General features: G+C 37.1%; 2 protein-coding genes across 6 annotated transcripts; one reads left to right on the forward strand and one right to left on the reverse strand.

The window, feature by feature from the left end:
* Positions 1-774: 774 nt before the first annotated feature.
* LOC148673455 (uncharacterized) lies at positions 775-12,097 on the reverse strand. 3 transcript variants are annotated; one of them, XM_088629921.1, is made up of 7 exons: positions 11,927-12,097; positions 10,670-10,826; positions 10,174-10,386; positions 9,148-9,287; positions 8,509-8,775; positions 6,949-7,064; positions 775-6,672 (listed from the first exon to the last, which is right to left on the reverse strand). In XM_088629921.1, the coding sequence occupies exons 1-7, from the start codon at positions 11,962-11,964 to the stop codon at positions 6,317-6,319; spliced, it is 1,287 nt and encodes a 428-aa protein (XP_088486047.1). In that variant the 5' UTR covers positions 11,965-12,097; the 3' UTR covers positions 775-6,316. The 3 variants fall into 3 exon arrangements, with proteins under 3 accessions (XP_088486047.1, XP_088486049.1, XP_088486048.1); XM_088629923.1 differs by having other exon boundaries at positions 11,980-12,087; XM_088629922.1 differs by having other exon boundaries at positions 11,947-12,061.
* Positions 12,098-12,143: 46 nt separating this feature from the next.
* On the forward strand, positions 12,144-22,895 carry tmed7 (transmembrane p24 trafficking protein 7). 3 transcript variants are annotated; one of them, XM_088629924.1, is made up of 4 exons: positions 12,144-12,258; positions 12,516-12,733; positions 19,458-19,703; positions 20,639-22,895. In XM_088629924.1, exons 2-4 carry the CDS (start codon positions 12,572-12,574, stop codon positions 20,873-20,875), a joined length of 645 nt encoding a protein of 214 aa, XP_088486050.1. In that variant the 5' UTR covers positions 12,144-12,258; positions 12,516-12,571; the 3' UTR covers positions 20,876-22,895. The 3 variants fall into 3 exon arrangements, with proteins under 3 accessions (XP_088486050.1, XP_088486052.1, XP_088486051.1); XM_088629926.1 differs by having other exon boundaries at positions 12,148-12,222; XM_088629925.1 differs by having other exon boundaries at positions 12,157-12,245.
* The last annotated feature ends 2,117 nt before the right edge of the window (positions 22,896-25,012 follow it).

A 25,012-nucleotide genomic window follows, 5' to 3' on the forward strand; every position in this document is an offset into this window, starting at 1 on the left:
GCCATTTTATTTTTACAGAAGCCAATTAACTTACCAGAATGTCGTTGGACAGTGGGAGGAGACTGGAGCACCAACTGGAAACCTACACAGCCATGGGGAGAACATACAGACTCCATGCAGAGGGCACCCAAAAGATTGAACGCAAGGTCCAAGCACTGCGAGACAACAATGCTAACCTTTGCACCACTGTGCCACCTCTTGATCTTCATTACAACACTATATAGTGTATTTGTAATTAAAGTTCACTGAGATACTATTGTACAAGCACTACGGAGACTTGTCACAGAGTTTGTGACAACAGGTGCAGCTGGGTCTTTTTTCAGCATGTGAATGTACACTGTGAGGTATTAAGAAGGCACATACTGGGAGGCCCAGTGTTACGCACTCAAGGTAAGGAAAGAAAGCACAATTAAGCATTTGAACAGCCTGGATGGGAGTCTGTGTAGGTAAAGGTAATGGGCATTATTCAGACGTTGATAAACACTGAATATTAATCTGTTGGCATTAATATTAACTTGTTGTTTCCAATGAAGAAGTTGAATTGGGTGAGAGATTCTTCATTGATAATCTGGTAGTATGAGCTAAAGAAAATGAATGTTGCATAACTCCAGTGTCCTGTATATCCCGCTGTAAACCTCTGTTCTATGAGATTCCTGTGCAGATGTGCCAACAATGAGCTGCAATTGAGATAAAGTCAAGGAATTTTGTTTAAATTCAATTCCGAAAATATTTTATCCTGTTCTGGTAGTCTTTCATTCACACATTCAAACAGTATTGCAAATCATTTAGTATTTATTTTTTTCAAATGTCCAATCTTGGAAAAATACAAGTAGTAGCTCACAGAACAGCATATTTGTAACTTTAGTACATAAAACATTTTCTTTACTGGCTGAAGAGGTTTCTAAATTGACTGCTTTAAAAAGAAACTGAAATATCATGCACAGTTTCATCATATATTAAAATAGTTACTCATCCTTAAATACCACAACTTAGTGAATACTGTGAACTAACTGAAGACGCTGAATATGTTAATTGAATATTCCTATGCCTGGTCCCTAGAACATCACATGGAGGCTGTAACAAAATCGAACAAAAACAAATCTACAACACGATTCTGCTTTTTATAAGTGCAAATGAAATGTACCAGTTTCATTAAACACTTTAATAAAGTGTTCGGCTGTGGTAAACACAAGGCGTGGGTGACAGAAATTGCTTGCATGATACAGTATGTTAATGAATTACAGCATATATTGGTTGATGTATAGCCTCTTAGCTCTAATTTTGTGGAAATGACAACATCAGAAAGCTTTGTTATCAAATGTAAAGGCTGAGGTTCACTCATATTATTAACATAAAATTCTCAACCCCACATAATGAAACAAAATGCATGCAAACTACTTTTTTTTTAAACACATTTTAAATGTAAATGATTGACAGAGTTCAATAGTGTAATTGTTCCACTTACACTGCAATGCTTAAGCATCACTCAGAAAAATATATATATATCGCCATTCAAACATATTGTTTATGAGCCTTTGTTTATGAAATTTGTATAATTTTAGTGACTGCAATAAAAATAAGATGCTGCTCTGAAGTACAGGAAAAAGCAACAAAATTAACCCCTCAAAAGAATGCCCTACTCTGACAAGCTAGAAGAACAACATATTTGTTGTCTCTTTTAGTAGAAAACACTATAAAGAGACACAATTCAATTACTCAAATTCCTCCACACCATCAACAAAGATAACTTAACTGATTTTCTTCAACATCAAGCAAGGGGACACAGATGGAAACTAGAAGGTCTTGTACAACTGAGAAGAGGAGGAGTGTTGTGAGAGTCTGGAATGAGCTACCCAGCCACATTTCCACAGCCTCTACCATCATCTCTTTGCTGCTAGGGCCCTCCATTCACTGAGCTACTGTAATTGAATCTAGATAGTCTCCACTCATTTACAAACTGTACGTTCTTATGTAGTTCGAATTTAGCTCATGGGTTTGCACCAATTTGCCTTTTGTAAAATCACATTCATATCGGTGGCTTTAACGTTTTTGTGTGCAACATTGAAATCAGAACTGTATCTAATAGGTCAATGACTTAATCTATAACAGTTTTGTATAGCCTTTGTCTTTACAGCATTTTAGGTTATCATTAACATTTATTTTAAAAGCTATTAAATCTATACATAAGAGTATAGCTTTCCCTGCTGAAAAATAAAAATAAAGACTGAGTCAACAGTTTATCCAAAGATATAAGAATCAGAAATAAAACACCTAATCAAATATGTATGACGTTCAACAGGCTAAAGGGTAAAATGCAGCTACAGTAACTAGTTGGTATTTTATCCAATGTTAAACAAAATCTGTGCCAACATCCTTCAAATTTTCAGTGTATGTAACCAGTTCCTATTAGAGATTATCTTTTTTTTCCCCAAATGAAAACTGGTTTCAGGAACAAATTCATAGTTTATGTATACATATTTCCACATAACGATGCCTATAGAACCTTCTTTCGTGTCATCATCGTAATAATTAATTACCACCCAGTTTCATTCAGATAATAAGTTTTAAAATTTATACTTTCAATTACTATTCAGGTAAACCGTCAAGAAGAACTGATTAATATTCACAAAATTCAACATAATTTAACTGACAGGAAGATATTTTTCTAGGGATTATGAATCAATGCTTCTCTCAAGCATTAACCTTTCCAAAAACACACAAATAATAAAAAATAAAGAAAATGTGTTTTAAAATCCTTAACACAATCTATTCCAATTAATTTTTTTGTAAAGTACATAAAGAAACACAGAACACAAGACTCATCACAAATATAAAGCAAATCCATATTGATTTGATATTGTTTACTGCTAAGAAGATCATATATAAGGCAATAAAGGAAAATAGCCTTCATAGAGTTATGTTCTGATCAATTCAAAGGAAATTGTTTTATATAGTGCTATAATACAGTAAATAACAATAAATTATTTATACAATAAATAACCAAATCTTTGAATATTGCTGTTTATATTTTATATAACTAAATATAGATGCAAACTACACCTGTTTTTAACAGCATCACCAGCATATCTCTTGAACAGTTCTATATAAATCCAGAATATTCTTCTTCCCCTCCTTAACTCCTTACATCTCAATCTTTATATCACTACTCCAGTTCATCGCTAATTCCAACTCCTGCCACGATATGGTGCTATAAATTCATACAGGATCTGAGATAACTGCTAAGCCCTTGAGAAAGAGAGCATAGTACATTATACTTAATAAACTGGTATTATATTTTATCTGCTTCTCAAGCCTTTAAAGGGGCAGCCTCTCCTAATTTCAGTGTCTGAGAATGTTTTTCACATATAATTGGTTGTTGCGCTAAAAAAATGAAAACTGAAATTGAGGTATAAAGGTTTCAGCCTTTGTGTTACTAGCAAAAAAAATACTAAAAGCTGTAAAAAAGTTTTTTGTTGTTTGAGTGCACAGCCCAGAGTCGCTTTCTACAGTAAACTGAATATATCTGAGCACCACCTTGTGGGTACAATTATAATACATTTAAGAAATAAACCTGAACTGCCACTGACCTACTGTGCAGGGGCAAATGTTACAGTAAACAGAAATTAAGAATAATATCTAAACTCAGTTATGAAATTTAAACCAGTAATCTATTACACATGAGGCATCATTATCTATGCCATACATATGTTGTTTTATCTGTTTTTCAGTATTTACAATAATTCAAGGAAGCTCTAAGTTAGGAAAGTTATTGCCAGTGCTTGTGGATAGCCTAAAACCCTTTACTGCAATCTATGAGAAACTCGTTGGAAAGTAAAATTAACTTTGTGTGATTGGTTGGTTGTTTCAGAATTCACAGAGAGCAAAACATCAGACCTCTAATGGAATTTGCTTACAAAACACACATTATTGATTTGTGTAATTTAAGCAGTAGTAAGAGAAAGCTGAAGCAAGCAAAAGTGGTTAGAGAAGACAAAATCCATCAATAATGAATCAGTGCTTCAAAGAAAGGTAGTCAGCTGGATGCTTATCAGTTATTGAACGATCACATTGCAGTAGTATTTGAAAACAACTTGGATATTGCTGATATTAACATACCTGCCAATTAACGTGCTGCAGTACCTAGAACAACTTCTCTGATTAATTCATGCTGTTCAATCTTAAGGAGATAAAACTAATGTTACAGATTTAACATCATTATACACGATGTGAGCTCTCCTCCCTCAAAACTTTCAAAGAAATGTCTTGTCTAACAAGCACTATATATATATATGTTCTCAGATTACCTTGAGTTTATATGCTTGGTTAGTGTAATAGCATTATTGAAAAAATGTGTAAAAATATAAAATTGAGGAACAATATGGGGGAACAAAGTCCCGATCAATCTTAATCTACCCAGAATAGAGATTAGCCTCTTCACACACAATTATTACATCTAGTCTTCACGGAAGTGGATATAAGTGTGTATGAGTGGCAAACCCATTTGAATTTGAGATGTTTACCTTAACATCTAGTTGACACTCTCATACATTACAAAAAATTGAAGCAAGGATTGAATAATTTATTCTGTAGTAAGAGAAACCAGTGAAATATGATCTTTTAAATGTGTCTAAGAATTTAATTCAGACAGAAGTACATATTTTGCATAAATAAAACAGACTGCCTAAATCTCATTTATATAAATACCTTCTCATTTTTAATTTCATGCTTACCAAAATAACCTGGTTGCCAACATTTTGCTGTAAAAAAACTTACTGTAGTGTTTTTATTTTTGTTTGTTTATACATCCACCAGCAAGAGGATGAATCTTCCTGCATAGCTTGTTAAAATGTAATAAGAAGCGTTATTGAGGTGAAAAATATGTTTATGCCTCGTTTCCAAATTTAGCTTCAATTACAGCATGTAAATGTGTTCTGCAGTTTCTGTCCTGTGTCTCTATTTTTGTCTGTTTTTGATTTAAGATAATAACGTTTTAATTAGACTGATGTTTGTTCATTGGGACGACCAATTCCTCACGTCAAGCTTTTTCCACATTATCACCAAATTAGGTGAGTTTCCAATCTTGCTAAAATACTATTCTATGCCCAAGTGGAGTGGATATAATTTTGTCATTTTATGACTCATTTACATTCATAATAATTGAAATGTGAAAAATTAAATGCCAAAATAATGCCAACAAGTACAAACTAGATTAAATTTGGAAAGATAATAACTCACCTTAATTCAAGTTAGTTAAAACAAGATTACGTACAGAAATTAAGATGCTGAAAGGAACCACAAGTCTTAAAAGCAGAGTGTACAATAAGCAAAACAAAAGCCATAAAACGTAAGATAGGACACTGAAACTTAGTTAAAGGACTAAAGGAGCAGAACGAACAAGTGGCCTTCAGGAGCACAGTGCAGTAGGGACTCTGTTCCAGTACAGAGGTGCAAGGGAAGGAGAACTGAGTGGGTACAAGAGTCAAAATAATCTAGAGAAGAAACAACTCTGCAATTAGATTCTAAAAATACTGTGTAATCTGTTGAAGCAATAAAATCAAGAGACGGAACAATTCAAGTTCAGATGACTGGCAAATGAAAAAAACAAAAAGGTAATTAATCAATAGAGCATCAGAAGGCATTTGTAATTACAATAACATAACATTAAACCTTTTTACAGGCAATAAAATAAATGACATCTTGTACGGTATAAAGTCATTGTTGTGCTTGCATGGCATGTGATGGGACTCAAAAGAAAGGCATTAAAAAAACATGAATGTAATGCGTTCCAAGAAAAGAGAGAAGATCAACAACAGGGGGTCACAGAGGATGGAAAGGTTCACAGGAGTAACACTGATGCACACAGATTAAGGCGGGAATCTGTGGAGAGACCCTGGGGGCACTTTTGCCCAGAAAAAAGTACCACACTGTGTATGCTGGTGCACTAGGTAGGCTGATTCCCGTGAGCCACTACTATATGAAATTAAAATAAATGTGCAATGTGCAAAGAATAATAAGCTGTACAGCAGTAATTGTGCTGTAATCAGAGTGAGCGTCATTCTCAATATGAATATATTATGAGTAAATTCTATTTTTAAGGATTTCAAAAAGAATCAATGTATTTCTGCTCAGCATGTGTATTACATGTGACATTGTAGGCAACCTCCTACAGACCTTTCTAGTCAGAATAACCCTTATTAAAAAAATCAGATTATTTCCCCTAAAGCAGAGTCAGAAAGTCTCTGTGGACCAGGAGCAGGTGTGTTTTCTATGCGTTTAGTGAACGCATACTAAACACAGTTTCCACTGTTTTCTGCTTTCACTGCTGCAAATAATAGATATGATCTGTGGGAAATTTTGTAGGGCTTCCAGCATGAGGATGTCTTCTGCTTCCAAGTTTGTTCTTCCTATGAGCCTGCTGAGCAGCTCCTGTACAGCCCCTGTGCTTAGCTGTGCGCTGATTTCCGGAAGCTCTTCGCGCAGCCGAACTGATGCTGGTGTATCGACCAAACATGCGCATGGCTGACAGAACCTTCAGTCTATCGTTTCTAATTCTGTCAAAGTTCGTCACCATTGCTTGTGCGGGTTCTGCAAAACTTTCTGGCGAATCATTAATCACTGCCATAAGTTCATCACACATGTCTTGGAATTTTTGTTTAATTGTAGAGAACTCATCTGTGTAGAAAAGACAAAAGTTAAAATTTTTAAAGTTTTAGAAATTATAAAACTAAGAAAAATATATATGCATATTACAAATGTAACATTTTTTCTTCTAAAAGTTATACAATAAATTTAATGCTCTTTATGGAACAATATATATATATATTATTAACGTAGGTAATTTCTATTTTTATATTTTGTATTTTTAACATTTTTCAGGCACACAAGTAGAACTGGAACATTTATTAACAACATTTATTAACATTTATTAATGACTCTTTGCAGACATACTCTTGTCAAACTGGAGTGTGGAATGGTCATCAGACACATTTGGTAAATTACTGGATGTCTTCAGTGCCTCAGAGTTACAAACTTTGGTCCCTTCTGAAAATCCAAGTTGACCTTCACTGAATTTAGACAAAATAAACACAAAATATTATTTATAGACGTAGAAATTAATGTGCTATTTACTCAAAATACAGTTTACTCTTATTTCTGGTAAGATCATAAACACAATGTTTTTAAGAACTATAAAACGGTGTAAATATCTAGAATAAGAGAGAGCAGATCAACTAGAAACAGAGAAGGAAAAAAGGCTTCTTATTAAGGAATAAGCCAACAAAATAACTCATACAGTAGAAGCACAAAGGTCTTTATTAAAGAGCACTGGTATAGAAAAGACAGAAATGTTTAGAGTACTAGAAGCACTCAAGAAATAAATCTCAATGACTCAACTGTATCCTACCAATCACACTTAAAAATTAAAGGCATTAAAGGAACTTTTTCAACAGCTGCTCAAGACAGGGCAGTTCAGAAATCCAGGAATTGTGACTCTAGGTTTACAAATCTCATTTAGAATTTAAAAGCTTAGAACAAATTTACAAATGTAAAACTGAAATCAATTGGGCAAAGATTAAGAAGTTGAGTAGAGAATACTCAACACGCATTTAGAAAAGGTATGTCTTGTTTAACTACCTTTTAAGAAAATTGTATTGGTTAGTAAATAGAAAATACCACAGAATGGGTGAATGTTCAAATTGAGGTGATAAAATTTTGGGAGTACTACAGGGATCTATGCTAGGACCACTACTCTTCCTAATTTATGTTAATACATCAAGATTTTGGGATAATTAGTAAACTACTCATGTTTACAGTTTATACCAAAACAGGATTAGGAAACACTATATAAACAGCAATGAAATCCAGAAAGATTTAAATAAAATTCAAGATTTGTCTATTTTGGAAATGCTGATCTTCAAGAGGTCACTTAAACAGGTCGTCAAGAGGTCAAAGAGGTTACTTATGAGACTTAGGGGTTTATAATAATATTTTGTTTTCACTTTCTAACCAGATACATTCCTGGATTCAAAGGAATGTCCTTAAACTGACAGGATAAAATAATTGAACCCTTTTAGTCTTAGGCAAGACGACTATGAGCAGACCTGATCATACTATTCACAAGTGGGACACAAGTGTAAACTACATGAAGAAGACATGACTTTACTTAAAAGATTGTGAAAGTATAGAACAAGATATCCAGCCATCTTCTTGAAACCAATACCCTGGTGACTATTTTAAGAATAATTTGGATGAGATCCTCTAATCGAGTACCTACTAACTACCAAATATGGCCTCCTCTTGTTTGTAATTTATGTTCTTCTATTAAAGCCATTTGTTTTTAATTTTCCAATGGCCTGAACTTTTAATTCTTAACTTTAACTTTTCACTTTCATTTCATGTTAGCCAAAGGTTTTCGGTTTGTTCTAATTAATGCCTATTCATTATTTCTCAACCCATACAAAAACATTTTCCCATTTGGTAATTACATCTAATAAATCATAGTTCACTTACCTATCACAGTACTGGAGTTCAGGGCAGATGTCTCCATCAGAAGAAATGTAAATACAGTTTTCAGAGGTCTCTATTTGCAGGTCATATTTCAGCACATCAGGAGCTGAAGACGCCAAGTGACCTGTCTCACAGAGCTGACTTAAGTGTCTCATGGCATCTTCACCAAAGTCCCGATGTCGTGGAGCATCGCTGGCACATACGACATGGTTGTGTAAATTAGCCAGGCGAATAAGTGTTGGATAAAGAGGAACATGAGGATCTGTACTCCTGCAAATAATGAAGGGAGAGACAGAAAAAAACTGAGTGAAGCTGCACTGCATTTTCTCAAAGCCTTTTTGACTGAAGTTCATCATTATACAAACATTATATCAGAGAAAAAATCTAAAAACATAGGAATGAGTGGAATAAATTAATTGGACAATATCTACCCTGTATGATAACGGGTATCTAAGATGATCCAAGGATCTCATCCAATGTTTCTTGAAAGAAGCCAGAGTATTGGCTTCAACAACACAGCTGGGCAGACTGTTCCATTCTCCAGCAAAACTCAACATATAGAAGTGCCTCCTGTTCTTGGTTTGAAAAGCAAGCTAAAACCACAAATGTCTATTTAAAATGATGTATTATTAGCCTACTCACCCACTCTGTCTTCCCTGGCTGATGGCAGTGCGAACCACTGTTATGTACAGTTTTGCAGGACAGTTAGTGTTTTTCGACCTTCTCTTATTATTTGCATTTGAAGACCGCGGCTTAGTATTGTGGTGGCACCTATAGTCGGCCTGCACAAAAATTAAACAGTGATTTAAAAAGTAACCATTCATCAGGTGAGATAGCTCTGTCAAAATGCATTCTCGGTAAAAGCTGTACCGAGCTGCAGTTTGGAAACATTACGACATGGCATGATGATGGCTTTGTTAGAATAAGCATACAGCTGTAAACAAATTATGTTCCTAGGCCATAAAAAAGGCTGCACATGCAACTTGTGCCGCGGTCAGATTAACAGGCTGAGATCTACATGAAGGACTCGTGTTCCTCCGTGAGACTTCAGAGGACCGGAGGATGAGAAGAGCAAAGCCAGCAGGAGACGGCGCACGAGCAGGAGAGACGGCTGGCAGGCGGAGGTTGACAAAGAAGCCCGGTAAAAAAGGCCGACTGAACTGGGAAGCCAGGCGCAGTGAGGCCGACTGGGAACCTGGAGACTAAAGGAGGACAGGAGAGCCTGCTGTGGAGGTGCTGACAGGACAGGGACGCCGCTAATTTCAGTGCTGACAGCCAGGAGTATCTGGAAGCCGAAAAGCAGCAACCTGGAGAATCTGGAGTCTTATAAACTAGGACCTGCACTACTCCTGGTATCTCAATGTCAGAGCACCGAATTCGTGTTTAGAGCTTAAAGGCAGTGACTGGAGGGACAACTGGACAATTGAGTTGATGAGGCTGGGATGGAACGCAAGCACTCACGTGCTGCAGCTAGCTGTGGTAACTCAGGCAGCAAGCTGCTCCCAGCCTGGGTGTGACAATGTTATTTCAGAATACCAGTACTTCCTGGTAAAACCTGTGTATGTCCCCTGGTTTAGCAACAGAACTGGAGTCTATAACCATATGAAAGACAAGAGTAATTGTTTTAAATATCATCTCGCTTTGGCCATACATATAAATTAAACTTACTTTAAAGAGAACGCGCTGTTTTTTGCGTGGTCTACTTTTGTCAATCCTCCATGTCACATTTGTAGTTTCTCTCAAAACACGGAGCCACTGTTGCACTTCTTCCTCCGTTTTCGTTTGTACACGAATCATGGCTTCAAAATCCAAGTGATCCTCGTGCTTTTTATTAACTGTGTACGAACACACGTGATAATTATAGCCCTTCGGAAGGTATTCCTATACAAAAAGAAAAGTTAGATAAGAACTGACTAACCTATATTTCAATACATGGAATGGTTTAGATCCATTTTACCTTTCACGTACACATTTGCACATGTATATTATGTTTTGGATGCCGTATAAATCTAAAAAGATTGTACTTACTATGCACAATATCAGATATATTATTTTGGACTTTTCTAATGTGTATTTATATATGTTTAAAAGTTCTACCACTTAATATTTGTGTCAGTGAATGTTAAAAATTTTAGAAATATTAAAATTCTTGAAGAATACAAACCATGAGGTCTGGAAACTGAGTGATATTAGGACAAGGGTTACTGCAGTCCTTAAACTTAATACTGTTCTTCACACGTCTTTTCAGGTTATCCTGATTCTTATGCAGCCTGACGTGCTGGTCAGAGTCATCTGGGTTGGCGTTACATGTCTGTTCATCTCTAGCAATGACATAAATAATTCATTTGGAAAGTAAATCTTTATGAACATTGAGAACAATTGCATTAAAAAACATTGGATTATACATCTTTTTATAAATATATCTGGTCAACAACATATAGGGCAAGGCAGGTTTTTGACGCTCTAAATAATATATAATACATATCTTGAAAGGAAAACGTCTTTATGCTCCAAGAGAAATGTCTCTAACTAAATCCGGCTGGGAAATCTGGACGCAAGAATAATTCAGAAGCAACACAAACATCAAATATTAAACCAACAAGAAGATCTCAAGATGGGAAAAATAAATTAAGTATTTTGCATTTTTGATTTAACGATTTAACATACATTATATCATGAGTAACAACTTTAATTCGCTGCATTGTTTCAAGAATGGATGGTTTTGGGGGTCAGAGTTAAAACTGACTTCCACATGCTTCAGATTTATATACCAAAAACTATTTTGACGTGACAGTGCTCTTTCAGTGCGGCCCTGTTACAGTAACAAAACTCTTTGGAGCTTGAAAGGTTGAATATACTTTGTTTCAGGACTACATTAAAGAAACCTAGAACTAGCCCCCACGATGACCGAACCACAGGTGTGACACTAATACTGTACATGCAATTAATTGGTTTATGTATTATTCTAAATTCCATATTTTTAACGATTGAGTACGTAATTTACCCAAGTAATTGGGTAAATTAATCGCTCGCTTAACGTCTTCAACATGGGTGCAATTATCTTGTCTTCGCTTGTGCGCCCATTAAGGAGTTCAGGGCGGGGCTTTGAAATACTTAAAAAGAGATTTCTGAAGAGGAACAAATCATAGGATATGCTTTGTTAATAGTAATAATCTTATTTTCTTTTAAGATTTTTTCAGAATAGTACGTAACTGGAATAATGTTTTCACCCTTATCGATATGCTGCATAAAGTTTAGTCAGTACCAAGTGTGACAGGGCCTAGAACTTAATCAGCAATTGAATTGGACCGCTACCGACTGTCACTGTCAGTCAACCCATGTCAACCAGTACATTTCAATTCTAAATTACACAAGTTAGCCTGCTAACAAAAACACAATTATTTGCATGAGGCATAATTACAGTCTCTCTGTGTGGCTTGCCTCGCTTGCTTCTTCCATAATTCAAACTCTTACTGCAAACAGTAGCATCATCTCCAATAACTGAAAACACTGACACCTTCTGACTCGCAGCCGGCGCTCTATCTGGCTACAGACAGACCCACAGCTGAAACCACACCAAGCCCACAACAGTCGATGAATAATGACGACAGCAGACCCTTCAGTCTCCACCCACTGATTTAGAAGCGTTTCCGGGGTTGGAGGTCACTTCCGCTACTCGTTTTGCCACGCAGGAGGTGCCGATTTGCTTACATCCGGGTGAGGGGGATTCGTGTTAAGCAGTGAGTTGTAACTGTAAGGATCCGGGATTTTATTTAATATCTGTGATGTTAGATTTTCTTAAAAGCGGTATTTACAACCAATATTCTCGAAGCATCGAAATCGCCCCTTTTTAAACCGGTGTTTGTCCCACTGTTTTATTTTGCAAACCCATTGATATCCGGGTTCGGATTCTACATTGTGCATTCATTATTTGAATTTGTGTTACGTTTAACAAGTGTATAGCTGACGAACGCTGTTTTACACGGTATTTGTCCAATATTAATGTGCAGGTTTACGAATACCAACTAGAAGGCGTCTGAATCGCTCTGCTGCCCCTGCTGTGAAGATGTACAGTGGTAATGTCGGAGTGCTGGTGCAGGTGCTGTGGGCCCAGTTGCTGTTGGGATGGGTATGCGGCTCAGAGCTCACCTTCGAGCTCCCAGACAATGCTAAACAGTGTTTCTACGAGGACATCACGATCGGCACGAAGTGCACCCTAGAGTTTCAGGTAAGACTGTTTTTATGTATTAAAGTGCGCCTCCTGCAAATAAATTCACTGCAAGATGGACGCGACCTTCTTTTAGAATGAGAGGAGTGTTACCAGTACGCACCCACCTTGACAGTCTTAGCGTATTGCACGTTTTAAAACCTTGTCCTGAGGTGGGAGACAAAGTTTTGTGAACGGGAGTCTTAGTGGTAGGAGACCTTGAATATGGAGCTGCTACTTCTCTCCATAATTCCAGGACGCGTTGAAACAGGTCAGGTTTTAAAGTTGGTCTTAAATGGAAAGGCATTAAGTACCGGTGTTAAGCATAGAATTAGAGCATCTATAATAAAAAGTGGCGAAATAAAACTTGAATGTGCTACTGTCTAATCGTTAGTGAAGACATTCCTAAACTCCCTGCTAGCTAAAACGTATTTTACACTAAATTTTCTTATGTAAAAGTATATACATCCCTCGTCTGAACACTCTTTCCATTCAAATTCAGTAAAAAAACATCTGAAAACAAAGAGCTGATCAGTGGTGTTAAATGTGACTTAGCACAATATAATGATCATTAAAAGGATATTAGTCCATTTATATATTGTGTTTGTAAAGATAGCAATTACTACATTATGTTTTTAGATAAAGTATGTGGATTTTGCATTTCACTAGAAAGACTGCATAAGCACTTATTTACCCCATTGGTAAGAGCTGACTGGGTACAGGTGATGGAGAAATTTAATCTGTTGCATGTTAGGCTTGTTGAAAATCAAGAAAGAAAGAGAAAGGAACCGCTATGCCCAACTAATCAGGACGATAGTGCCATTGGTATGTTGTAGACTGAAGTAAGTTACTCACACCAGGGGTTTTTACAGCCAGTCTTCTAACCTGGCAAGATGTTAAGCCTATAACTACGTCCCTGACAGGCCATGATCATGACCATGAGTCATGATATCTTGCCAGAAGTGATGGGGAGGACAGAGGTCTGTTCAGGAGTGTATAGCCCAGGGCTACTCCTGTGGCAGAGGCTCATGCCTTCTTTTTTTGCATAACACCTTGGAAACTGTAGTCTGATGAGGGGATGTGGCTCAGGTATCCACTGAGCCTAAATTACCTGTATGTTCAAAAATACCGACAGGCATTCAAAAAGTAATCTGAGTATTGATACCAATAGCATTTGTTGCGACAGAAAAAGTACATTGTGAAGGCAAAGGAAGATTCACAGCAAATGTAGGATTGATTTTCAATAGCCCTGTTAGGGGAAGGCCATGAGAAAATTTCAAAGCCAACAAAAATTACATCATTCAAAGAGCTCATCTTTCATTAAGGAACATTCTAAGCAAATCCAGAATAGCAGCTGGATCATGGTGAAAAGCACCAATCATGGGAAGGGTATAAGAATTTACAAGGCATTGAATAACCCCCAAAGCACAGAAAAATCCTTTTTAAAGAAATGGCAAAACTGTGAATCTGTGCAAAACAGGGTATCAAAAAGTGAGCATTTGGCTGAAAAGGGCACTAGTGAAGGGATTCGAGTTTTTCCATGGTTGTGGTGGGAGAAACTGCGCATAGGACAACAATTGCCTGGGTGCTTCAGAAATCTGGACTTCATGGGAGATTGGGCAAAAGGAAAGCCATTGTTGAAAACAGCATCGAATCTCCACTAGTTTGCCAGAAGGCGTGTGGGGGACTCTGAGACCAATTGGAAGATTCTGTAGTCCGACCTTTTGGCCTCAATGCAAAGCACTATGTTTGGCTCAACCATAACACTGTACGTCATCCTGAGAACACCATCCGTACTGTTAATAATAATAATAAACTTTATTTTATATAGCGCTTTTAAAGGTGGCTTCTCAAAGCACTTTACAGGATGACAATAACAATAAATAAGAAGACTACAACAATAAATAAGAAGATTTCACAAGATAAGACACAATTACAACAATACAACAATAACAATAGAGGAGACCGTGGAAGGTGGTACTAAGAATAGCAGAGGGGTGAAGAATGGAACCAGTTAAGTAAAGGCTTTTCTGAAGAAGAAGGTTTTGAGTCTGGATTTGAAGGAGTTTAGAGAAGGTGACTCTCGGATATCCTTGAGTTCCAGAGCCTGGGGGCATAGCAGGAGAAGGCCCTGTCGCCCATACAATGTAGACGGGCTTGGGGGACCGTAAGGAGGGCAGAATTTGAAGAGCGGAGGTTGCGAGGTGGGGAGTAGGGCGATAAAAGTTCAGACAGGTATTGAGGTGCCAAGCCATGTAAAGCCTTATAGGCGAGCAAGGTAAGCATGGTAATGGCAGTATTATACTATGGGGATGCTTCACTTGACGGGGCCTGGAGATCTTGTGAAGATAATAGGCAAATAGATGAAGCAAAATATAGAGAAATATAGAGAGAAGTCCCAGAGCCTGCCGCAGTCTGCAAGAGACCTGGGACGTGGGAGAATATTCATCTACCGGTGGGACAGTGGCCAAAGCCAAGCTGGAGTGACTGAAAAACCCCCAAAAAAGTCAATGTTGTGGAGTGGCCCAGTCTAAACTTGGACCTCAATCCAATTGAGAATCTGTAGTAGGAGTTGAAAATCGTAGTTCGCTAATGGTCCCTATCGAACTCGAGAGAGCTTGTGAAATTTTACAAAGAAGAATGGGCAAGCATTGCACTATCCTGATGTGCAAAGCTAATAGAGACTTATCCAAGAAGACACATGGCTATACTTTCTGCCAAAGGTGCTTCTACCAAACGTTAATACTTATGCACTCAGTTATATTTCTGTTTTATCTCTGTAATTTATTAGCATCAGTAGAATTTTGTCATTTTAATCTTATAGAGTTTTTTGTGTTGATCAGTGGCACAAATCCTGATGAAATAAATTATGATTCCATGTTGTGACACAAAGTGTAAAAAAAAGTCCATTGGGAGTGAATACTTTTGATAGCCACTGTAGAAACTAGTCCATATGAAATCAGTCACCAAAATTCTCACCATGCATTTGTTGATTTGCATTCAATTTCACAAATATGTTTAACATTTGCAGAAATTATAACTGTGATTATTAGATGCGAGTGGCATCTTATTCATTGACACATTTGACACATTCCTGGCACCACCTAACTTTAATGTCCTCTGAAGGGGGGTATACAAATAAGGGGACTTGGGCTTGTATAAACCTGTCGAATGGAGCTGTAGTGCAATTCCATGAAGAGTGGTCTGGGTCTGACTTTGGATTTTTAGTTTTTGATATCATAGCCAGTGAACTAACTGAATCCTGTGATTGAAGTGGCTAATTTCACACCTAATGTAATTAAAGTTTTTCTTCTATTCAGTTACCATTTTCTATTATTTCCTAGTAGTAATAAACTGCTCTAGTAGGTTGCAATGTTTTAATTACTTTACCGATGTGGTCCATTAATATGGGGGACCAAAATATAAAGGTGAGCTAACAAACCTAAACAGGGTTGTAAAAGTTTATTTTGCTTTGCTCTCCAGTAGTTAAAGCACACATTTTAATATATATATATACAAGTAGTTTTATTGCATTACCAGCATACTGGTAGATGCAGACATTTTGTTACCTGTATCTGCCATAGTGTTCGAGCTGGTTTTTTGAAATACAAAATCCCCCAACCCCCTTGTTTGGCAATGTCCCAAAAGTGATTTAGCCACTCTTTTGTATTTCCTATTCATTTCAAGTCAAACCAGTTGCTGCGCCTTATTACGGCTCTGTCAAGGGTAATTTGTCTGGTAGGTAATAGCCTAAGGGAATTAAGATAATTTTTTTTTTTCAGAATACAAATGACAGCTGGTTTTGACCTTAACAGTCCCCCAATGCAGACTTAATTCTTCAGATAATCAGAGTCGGTCACTCTGGTTGAGGTGGCCTGCAATTGCTTTTGGATTAAATACATCATAGTTTTGTTGTTTTGGGGTTTCTTGTTTTCCATTTTATATAGGGCACCTTTCAATATTATTATTGAAGTACGGTGTGCATCGTTAAGTCTCTTAAATTGTTGGTAGTGTTCTGCATTTATTGTTTATTTTACATACCTCTACATGAAAGGCATTTAGAAGCAAGTACATCTCCACTGAGGCTTAATTGATGTATATATTACACCGTGAGGATTACAATAAGGGTCTGTACAAATATGATTTCATATGATTATGATTTAATAGGCCAGATTTTAAACATTTATATGGACAGCAGAAGATAAAGCCTGGTTTTACTAAAATATTTTGTCTTTCTGCTTTCTTTACTTTTAATGCATCCAGGCAATTGTAATTAAGGTGTCTTCATATTACAATAAAAAATATTAGTACCTTTATTTAAGTACTGTAAATCTGTAGAAAATTATTAGGGGATCTAAGCATCAGCTGCTCCAGTCTACCGACTTCACATTTTACTCATGGTTAATGCAGCTTTTATCCTTGATTGAATCCTTAAAATAACTTACATTAGAATGATTGGGAATGAAAATTTAGAATCTGAAGAATCTCATTTGCATGTAATGGATTGATATAATTTAAAATAGGGACTTAAAAAATGATGTGTAATAATGCCTTATGTATAGTGCAGTTGATCCTACTTGAATTCTCAGTATCCTGAGCCCAGATATCCCACATGGGGTAATGATACCAAAATGGAAAGGTGTTCTCAAGCCTCCTGTAAAATGAACACTTTTAAAGAGAGGTTCCTGCAGCTCTGCCAAATGTGAACCTGGCTCAACGTATAAGGATGTTTTATTCTTAAAGCTCTCACATGCATCTTCTTCCATTTCAACGTTTAATTTTTTCACTTAAATGTTGAAGATGTCATGTATAATGTAGACAGAATAAATATTTTTATTATATTCATATTTTTATAGATTGAAATTAGTTTATCAGTTTGTTGCCTTATCTGATCTTAAATTGTAAATGAGATGGGACCATACTGCCCGTGTATCTCATTTGTTTGCTAGGATCTAAATGATTCCTGGCCCACACAGTCTAATTCCTGAAATTTCAACAAAATTTCTGGGTTGCTTATTCTAGACCCCCAAGTGTCTTCCAGTCTTCCTTCGAAATACATGCTACCTGCATGCAAATGCTTGCATTTGTCTACATTAAACATAATCTTCCATGTGTTTTCACAGTCTCATTTTTTAAATTTAATTTGCTGCTTCTACTGTTTGGTAATGCTTGTAATTTGGTATTATCTGACAATTTGACTAATTTACTAACTATACTACAAAATTGATGTAAATTAAAAATACGGATTCTTTGGGTTCCGGTAGTCCTGGGGTTTAAGAAGACTTTATCAAATTATTTCGGAAAGATAAAAATGTACTGTACCATACCGCGTGCTCTGTGTCCATCCATTTATATTGTCTCTTGTTCAAAAAGCGTACTTTTCTAAATTTATCTTTATCGTCTGTTTTCCATATAGGTGATCCTCTAGTTTAGTTCTAATTGCTTCCATAAGTCAAACCCACTGGTCAGTAATTACTTGGCTCAGTTTTCTCTCTCTTCTTGTGGATGTTTTATTATAAATTCTCTAGTCCCTGGATGCTGTTCCCGTCTTGGATGGCTAGTGGTGTATAGCTAAATGTAATGTATTTCTTCACTCCAATTTGTATTAAATGTATTTTTAATTATAATTCTATGGTAGAAATATTAGTAATGCCACTACTGTGGTGACCCAATGAAACCCTCATGCATCAGTCATGTATAGGAAACAGCGGTTGGGAAGGCATCCCAAATGAAACCACTCTACAGGTGACTGCCAAAATAATGAAAACCGCAACATAAAGTGTCTTAATAGGACGCTGGGCTCTCATGAGCTCCTGTGACAGCTTCTCTGTACCTTGGCATAGATTCTACAAGTGTCTGCTGGAGGGATGCAACACCATTATTTCCAGAGAAATTCCATAATTTGTAGCTATGTTATGGTGAGGTGGAAAATACTGTCTTAGGAACTGCTCCAGACTCTCCTATAAGGGTTCGATTAGGTTGAGATCTGGTAACTGGGATGGCCATAGCATATGGCTTACATCATTTTCATGCTCATCAGGCCATTCAGTGACACACGTGCCCTGTGGAAGGGGGCGTTCTCATCCGGGCAGATTCCACTTCTCTCAGGATGGAAATGCTTCACCATAGGATGAGCACGATCAATCAGAATGGCTTTGGACTTACTGCCCTCTTAAGGGGTTGTGTGGACCTACCACACATGCCAGGAAAATGCTTGTCTTTTTGGCCTTGCATCTTGTTCGGACTTCACGTTCGAGGAACATTCACTGTTTGTCTGTGGTTGCCCTTAGTTGATGATATCTTTCGGATTTTCACGTCAACATCACCTTAGCCACTGTTCCAGATGAAACATCAGCAAATTGAGCAGTCTTTGCCACTGATGCTCCTGTCAAATGTGCCTCAACAATCACCCCTCTCTCAAAGTCATGGAGATGCCTTTCATTTAGCCATAGTAGCCAAAATAATAGGCAGCTGTGTCTGTCTTGCATTTTAATACATGACACTAAGCATGATGGGGATGTAAATTGCTTAATTAGCTCAGGAACCACGCCTGTCTGGAAGCACCTGCTTTCAGTGCACTTTGTTTCCCTCATTCACTCAAGTATTTCCTTTATTTTGAGGACTACCTGTATGTTAGCCCTGAATCCCATGGCATTCCTTTCTGTGAAACGCGTCCTTGTGATAAGTGAGGCTGACATCTGGTGGAGTGCAGATTCGTGCTTCACAGTTTCTTTATTTCTTTTAGGTTGTAACAGGAGGCCATTATGATGTGGATTGTCGTCTTGAAGACCCAGATGGAACAGTTCTTTACAAGGAGATGAAAAAGCAGTATGACAGTTTTACTTTCACAGCAGCAAAGAATGGGACCTACAAGTTCTGTTTCAGCAATGAGTTCTCCACTTTCACGCACAAAACTGTCTACTTTGACTTTCAAGTTGGAGAAGACCCACCACTTTTCCCCAACGAGAACAGAGTTACGGCACTGACCCAGGTATGCAGCTGATTGCAGGAGTCAGAATTTTGCAGATATCCATTGCAGAACAACAGCTTTTTTCACGTTGTCCACTTTTGTCTAAGGAATGCAAAATAAGCAATTTCGTAGGTTGCGCAAAGTCCCTGCTTTATTCTGGATGTACACAAGCAAATTGTTTACAATTATTGTTAAGTTGTACTGATATGTCCAGTATAATAGGACTTCTAGTGCTCACAGTGTGACCTGCTGAATGAGAACCCTAATCAGACCTTACTGCAGACAAATGCACAGTCTCTGAGGAGCCAAGTAGAGCACTAAAGCCATTGTAATTCTGACATTCGCCTGAGTTTTATACTTTTAAATATTGTTTTGGATGCCACAAGAGAGCAAGAAATATAACAAAAATATGACATTTACCTTTTAAAGTTATTTTAAAACAGATCTGTACCCATTTCATGTTTGAGTTCTAATTTGCTTCTTGCTTAATTGTTCTTACTGTAGCTATCAGCTATTACATGAAACTAGGAGCTTCAGAAAATGCACAAGTATTGATTTAATGAAATAGGGATTTCGTTAAATCTATGGTTTCACGTTTTGCAGTTACACATACCCATTGCTCTTGAGAAAGATCCATCCAAAGATGTGCTGTTAAAACTTTCCCTTTAAACACACCTACTTTCCTCACAATTGGAATAGGACATCATAAATCAGACATATAAAATATTGTGGGCTTCTCTGAGTACTCAAACTTGCTTATGAAATAGAATTTTCACAGGGAAATATGATCAGCCATTTTTAGTTGTATTTAAGTTTTGGTGTTTAATAAGTGTTTTCCAATTACATGCTTCATTTTTGAACCCATAGCTAGAAGAGTAGATTATTGGTGCATGCTGTACCCAAACAAGTAGTATAACAGTTTGGCCAGATTTGCTATAACATTTGATCTTTTCCAGATGGAGTCTGCATGCGTTTCGATACATGAAGCCCTTAAGTCTGTTATCGACTACCAGACACACTTCCGCCTTAGGGAGGCACAAGGACGCAGCCGTGCAGAGGACCTGAACACCAGAGTTGCTTTCTGGTCTGTTGGAGAGGCTGTTATCTTGCTGGTTGTGAGCATTGGCCAGGTGGTTCTCCTCAGGAGCTTTTTCTCTGACAAGAAAACCACCACAACCCGTGTTGGATCATAACAAAGCACATCACATAGTTACACCTGATACTGTTCACAGACCACATACTGGGGGACTCTCAACGAAAAAAAGAAACTGGTGTCAGACCATCAAAGGATTGTCACATTGCTATGGATTTTGATTCACAGAATATATAGAAAATAAAGATGTGCACATTATATAATTGCTTTTTTTAAGACCCTATGTATTGTCGTCAAGGTTCTGAATAAAAGAAACAACCTTTTTATGTTAATTGGAAAGAAAACACCTTAATTTATTGTCTGTATATATTTTAGTTTATTTTCACCATTGCTTACCTGAATGTATGAATTCCATATATTTTCTATTGAATCCCTGATATTAAATTCTTATTTGACCCTGTGAAAATTTGGTTGTATAATGTTGTTGGAGGCACACTTTTTATCAAGCCTCTCTTGTTTTTCAAAACTGGTAACGGAATGTGGCTTGGTTTTTAACTGCATTTTGATCAGATCCCTTTGTAATGATTGCTTGGACAACAGCATATGAAAGAAGCAGTTCAGGCATCATTAACCATACCTATTGTTTCAGTTTTGTCTCCATTAAAGACATATTCTTAGTTAAATGGGATCTTTGTAACTTGCGTACAAAAACAGGTCTTTATATGGAAACGTATAGACAAGGCAAAGTTGTGCATAGCCTTTTTTAGAAGTTGCTCCAAGCATTGTTTTCTACTTTACATCATTATTTGCATGAAATGTATAATTTGTTTGGGATCCACAGTGTGTTAAACTTATCAGCAAATTCTGTTATCTATTTAAGTTTCATTCTAACTATTTAATCAACAAAAGCATGGTAGGTAATCCCCTTTTAAATGTCTGAAGAACTTTGAAATGGTCTGGTTTTCTTTTACTTTCTGGTATCAGTTGTTTGTCATTGGCATTTTTTTGTGTATGGGTTTTTGTTGTGAATCAGAGGAACCTGTGCTGTGAACATGTTCCAGTCCTCCAGTAGGTACCAGATAAGGTATTTGGATACACCTTATTCCCCTCAGCACTGATTAGAAAGTTGCATTTTTTTGTGTCTTTGTTAAATTTTGAAAGTTTGCATACTTCCCGATACGCTGATGTGTTTAGTAGGAAGATACAAAATAACAGTATGACTTTTTTTTTTTAATTGGTGTGACAGCTAAAGATGCACTTGTATTGAAACGGAGACCAAAGTAGGATATTCAATAAAATCTGTGAGGAAACCTGTGATTGACCACTCTACTTTATTCATCAGCCGTTTAAACAACTCAATTTAGCAGTTCTGTAAGAAATCTAACAGCTGTTCTGGGTTAATTGTAAAACCTTAACCTTATGACTGTGGTAATTTGTTATATCAAAATTAGTCAGTTGGCTTACTGACTAATTTTGGTTTGTTGCTCTGCTGTTAAAGCATAGTAATTCGGGAGCTGTACTGCCTGTCATTTTTAACTCATTTAATTTGTTTTATTTTTTGTAAACCATAACATTATACATAAGGTGCACTTAGTGTATTTTTTTAATCCTAAGTGCAGTTGAAATTATTTGATAAATGGTGTTGAATACAGACAAGATTAAGTTCATAATAACTGGAGTTTTTCTATAATGTTGCATTTTCACCCTCTAGTGAAAGCAATGTTGATTTTCAAAATCAGATGTAGTGTGCATGAATCTAATGAACTGTTTTGAATACAAGAAACTAAGCTTTTACTTCTCCAGTTTTGGATGTGGGTTCATATTTTCATAAATTTGAAAACTCTGTGAACAAGGGTCATTTTAAACCTTAATATTGTCACTTTTAATTAAAATTTAATTTGAATGCCTAAGCCTTCTCTTCTAAGTGTTGCCCAGGGCTTGCGTATTATACAGAACCCTCATGTACAGGACTGCAAACACTTTATATGGAACATGGTTTGTACATGTGCCCTCTACTGTACTTAACAGTTAAGCTCTTAAATATGAACTTTTTTCAGAGTGTTGTAAAAATGTTTGCGTAAAAGAGAGTGCAAACCCTGTGAATAAACATTACTAAAGTAGTCGTTTTGGGTGTTTTATTTTTGCCGTATTAAGGAAAAATCCTGCTATGCTCAAATCTGAATAGACTGTATACAAAAGTAATTTTTTTTTTAAAAAGGCACTCCTAAAATTTTTGAAATTGTCATTTTTCCTCCACATTTCTTATATGGCTGTGGTTGAAACTAATACTATAATCTTTCAAGATATATGGTAGGATCAAGACCTCGGATCATTTAGCCATCAACAATACAAGCTAGATGGGTTGAATGGCCTCTTCTGATTTTAAACTTTTTGTATGTTTTGTCTATTAATATCCTCTTTATTGTCATTTTCATTCAGACCAGGTATATGTAGGCCCTCTCCCTTATCTTATGCTGCTTTGATTGTTTTATTTGTATTATCCAGTGGTGCACATTTCCTAAGGAATGGATCTGCATAGTTTCCTCTTGTGTTATAGCCTACGTGATGCAAATTACTCCTAGATTTTCAAAAAGAGCAAAGCCTAGCTGTAGGCAGCGAGGAATGATTCACTGACTCGCTTTAAAAGAAACTAAGAGTACAGTTTACTGCGATAATGATTTCAGGAATAAGAAAACAAACTGAAGCTCGAGGCCTTTTGCTGGTGCTTTATCAGTGTGCTATTACTGCAGTATAGTCTGGAATTCCCTCTCTCCCTTCTTAGAGTACATTCTCATGTCATACTTTTTATGTAGGTGTTTATCAGGGCCTGTAATTTCTGGTACCCAAAAAAACAGTTGAATAAATATTGTACATCCGTGGAGAAGGCAGGATTAGAATGCTTTTACCCCATAATAACCATAATAGATGTACACCACCACCACACTAGGGAAAGACCTATCATTGTCCTTGTCAGGCTACACAATAAAAACAGTTGAAGTTTTTTTTTACAGGACAGACGGACTAAGGCAAAATATTGTAGGCAAACCACCATATTTTGTATGGTATCATATACTCTTAAAAATGCAAATCCTAACGACATCATACCTAAAGTTTAACAAAGGTAAAATTATGATTCAGCAGCCATATCACCCTGCAACTCACAACTGGCAACCCACTGAAGCTAAGCAGGTGTGAGCCTGGTCAGTACCTGGATGGGAGACCTCCTGGGAAAAACTAAGGTTGCTGCTGGAAGAGGTGTTAGTGGGGCCAGCGGGGGGCGCTCACCCTGCGGTCCATGTGGGTCCTAATGCCCCAGTATAGTGACGGGGACACTATACTGTAAACAGGCGCCGTCCTTCGGATGAGACGTAAAACCGAGGTCCTGACTCTCTGTGGTCATTAAAAATCCCAGGGTGCTTCTCGAAAAGAGTAGGGGTGTAACCCCGGTGTCCTGGCCAAATTTCCAATTGGCCCTTACTAATCATGGCCTCCTAATAATCCCCCTCTATGAATTGGCTACATTACTCTGCTCTCCTCCCCACTGATGGCTGATGTGTGGTGAGCGTTCTGGCGCACTATGGCTGCCGTCGCATCATCCAGGTGGATGCTGCACATTGGTGGTGGTGGAGGGGAGTCCCCAGTACCTGTAAAGCGCTTTGAGTGGAGTGTCCAGAAAAGCGCTATATAAGTGTAAGCAATTATTATTATTATTATTATTATTATGATTATTTTCTTGGGAACTTAATGTGCAAAATATACAGTAAGTACAGGAGTACTTGTGTGTGATTATATTCTAATTTTATTGCTCCTTGTGTTGAATAGGGATGACTGTTGGCGTTGTGAAGAGCTCAAACCAAGAGTTTAGAGTCTTAAACCAGCCTGTGTCATGGCCTCTGGAAAGTTAGGTTAAGTTGGTTTCTTTTACTATTGCTGCAGGATGAATTAGCTTTAACACTAGGTGGTGCTGTTTCTTATCAAATGTTTTATTTCAATGAATTTCTTAAATGTTTAGTGTTGGTTGGTAGCTCTGTGCCTGTCAGCCTTTGGGTTCAATGCCTGACTTTGGCTCATTCTGTGAGGACTCTGCGGGTTCTTCCCAGATTCTCACATTTATTTCCACCACCCAAAGACATGCTGGCTAGTTTTCGTGGTCGGTTTAAAATTGTCCATTTCTGTGTGGCCCTGCAATGGACTGATCTGGCTCTGTGGCTAAGGATCTGTGCCTGTGGCTGGAAGG

Source organism: Lepisosteus platostomus, chromosome 4, assembly GCF_059453375.1.
Source record: "Lepisosteus platostomus isolate fLepPlt1 chromosome 4, fLepPlt1.hap1, whole genome shotgun sequence".
Lineage (NCBI taxonomy): Eukaryota > Metazoa > Chordata > Actinopteri > Semionotiformes > Lepisosteidae > Lepisosteus > Lepisosteus platostomus.

Excerpts from the sequence above, each read along its gene's own strand:
- LOC148673455 (XM_088629921.1), bottom strand. The coding sequence starts at position 11,964 with ATGGAAGAAGCAAGCGAGGCAAGCCACACAGAGAGACT. Across the intron at positions 8,776-9,147 it reads AGCCAGGGAAGACAGAGTGG|GAGTACAGATCCTCATGTTC; the intron begins GTGAGTAGGCTA and ends CATTATTTGCAG. Across the intron at positions 7,065-8,508 it reads GAACTCCAGTACTGTGATAG|TGAAGGTCAACTTGGATTTT; the intron begins GTAAGTGAACTA and ends GTCTAAATTCAG.
- tmed7 (XM_088629924.1), top strand. The coding sequence starts at position 12,572 with ATGTACAGTGGTAATGTCGGAGTGCTGGTGCAGGTGCTGTGGGCCCAG. Across the intron at positions 12,734-19,457 it reads AGTGCACCCTAGAGTTTCAG|GTTGTAACAGGAGGCCATTA; the intron begins GTAAGACTGTTT and ends TATTTCTTTTAG. Across the intron at positions 19,704-20,638 it reads GAGTTACGGCACTGACCCAG|ATGGAGTCTGCATGCGTTTC; the intron begins GTATGCAGCTGA and ends GATCTTTTCCAG.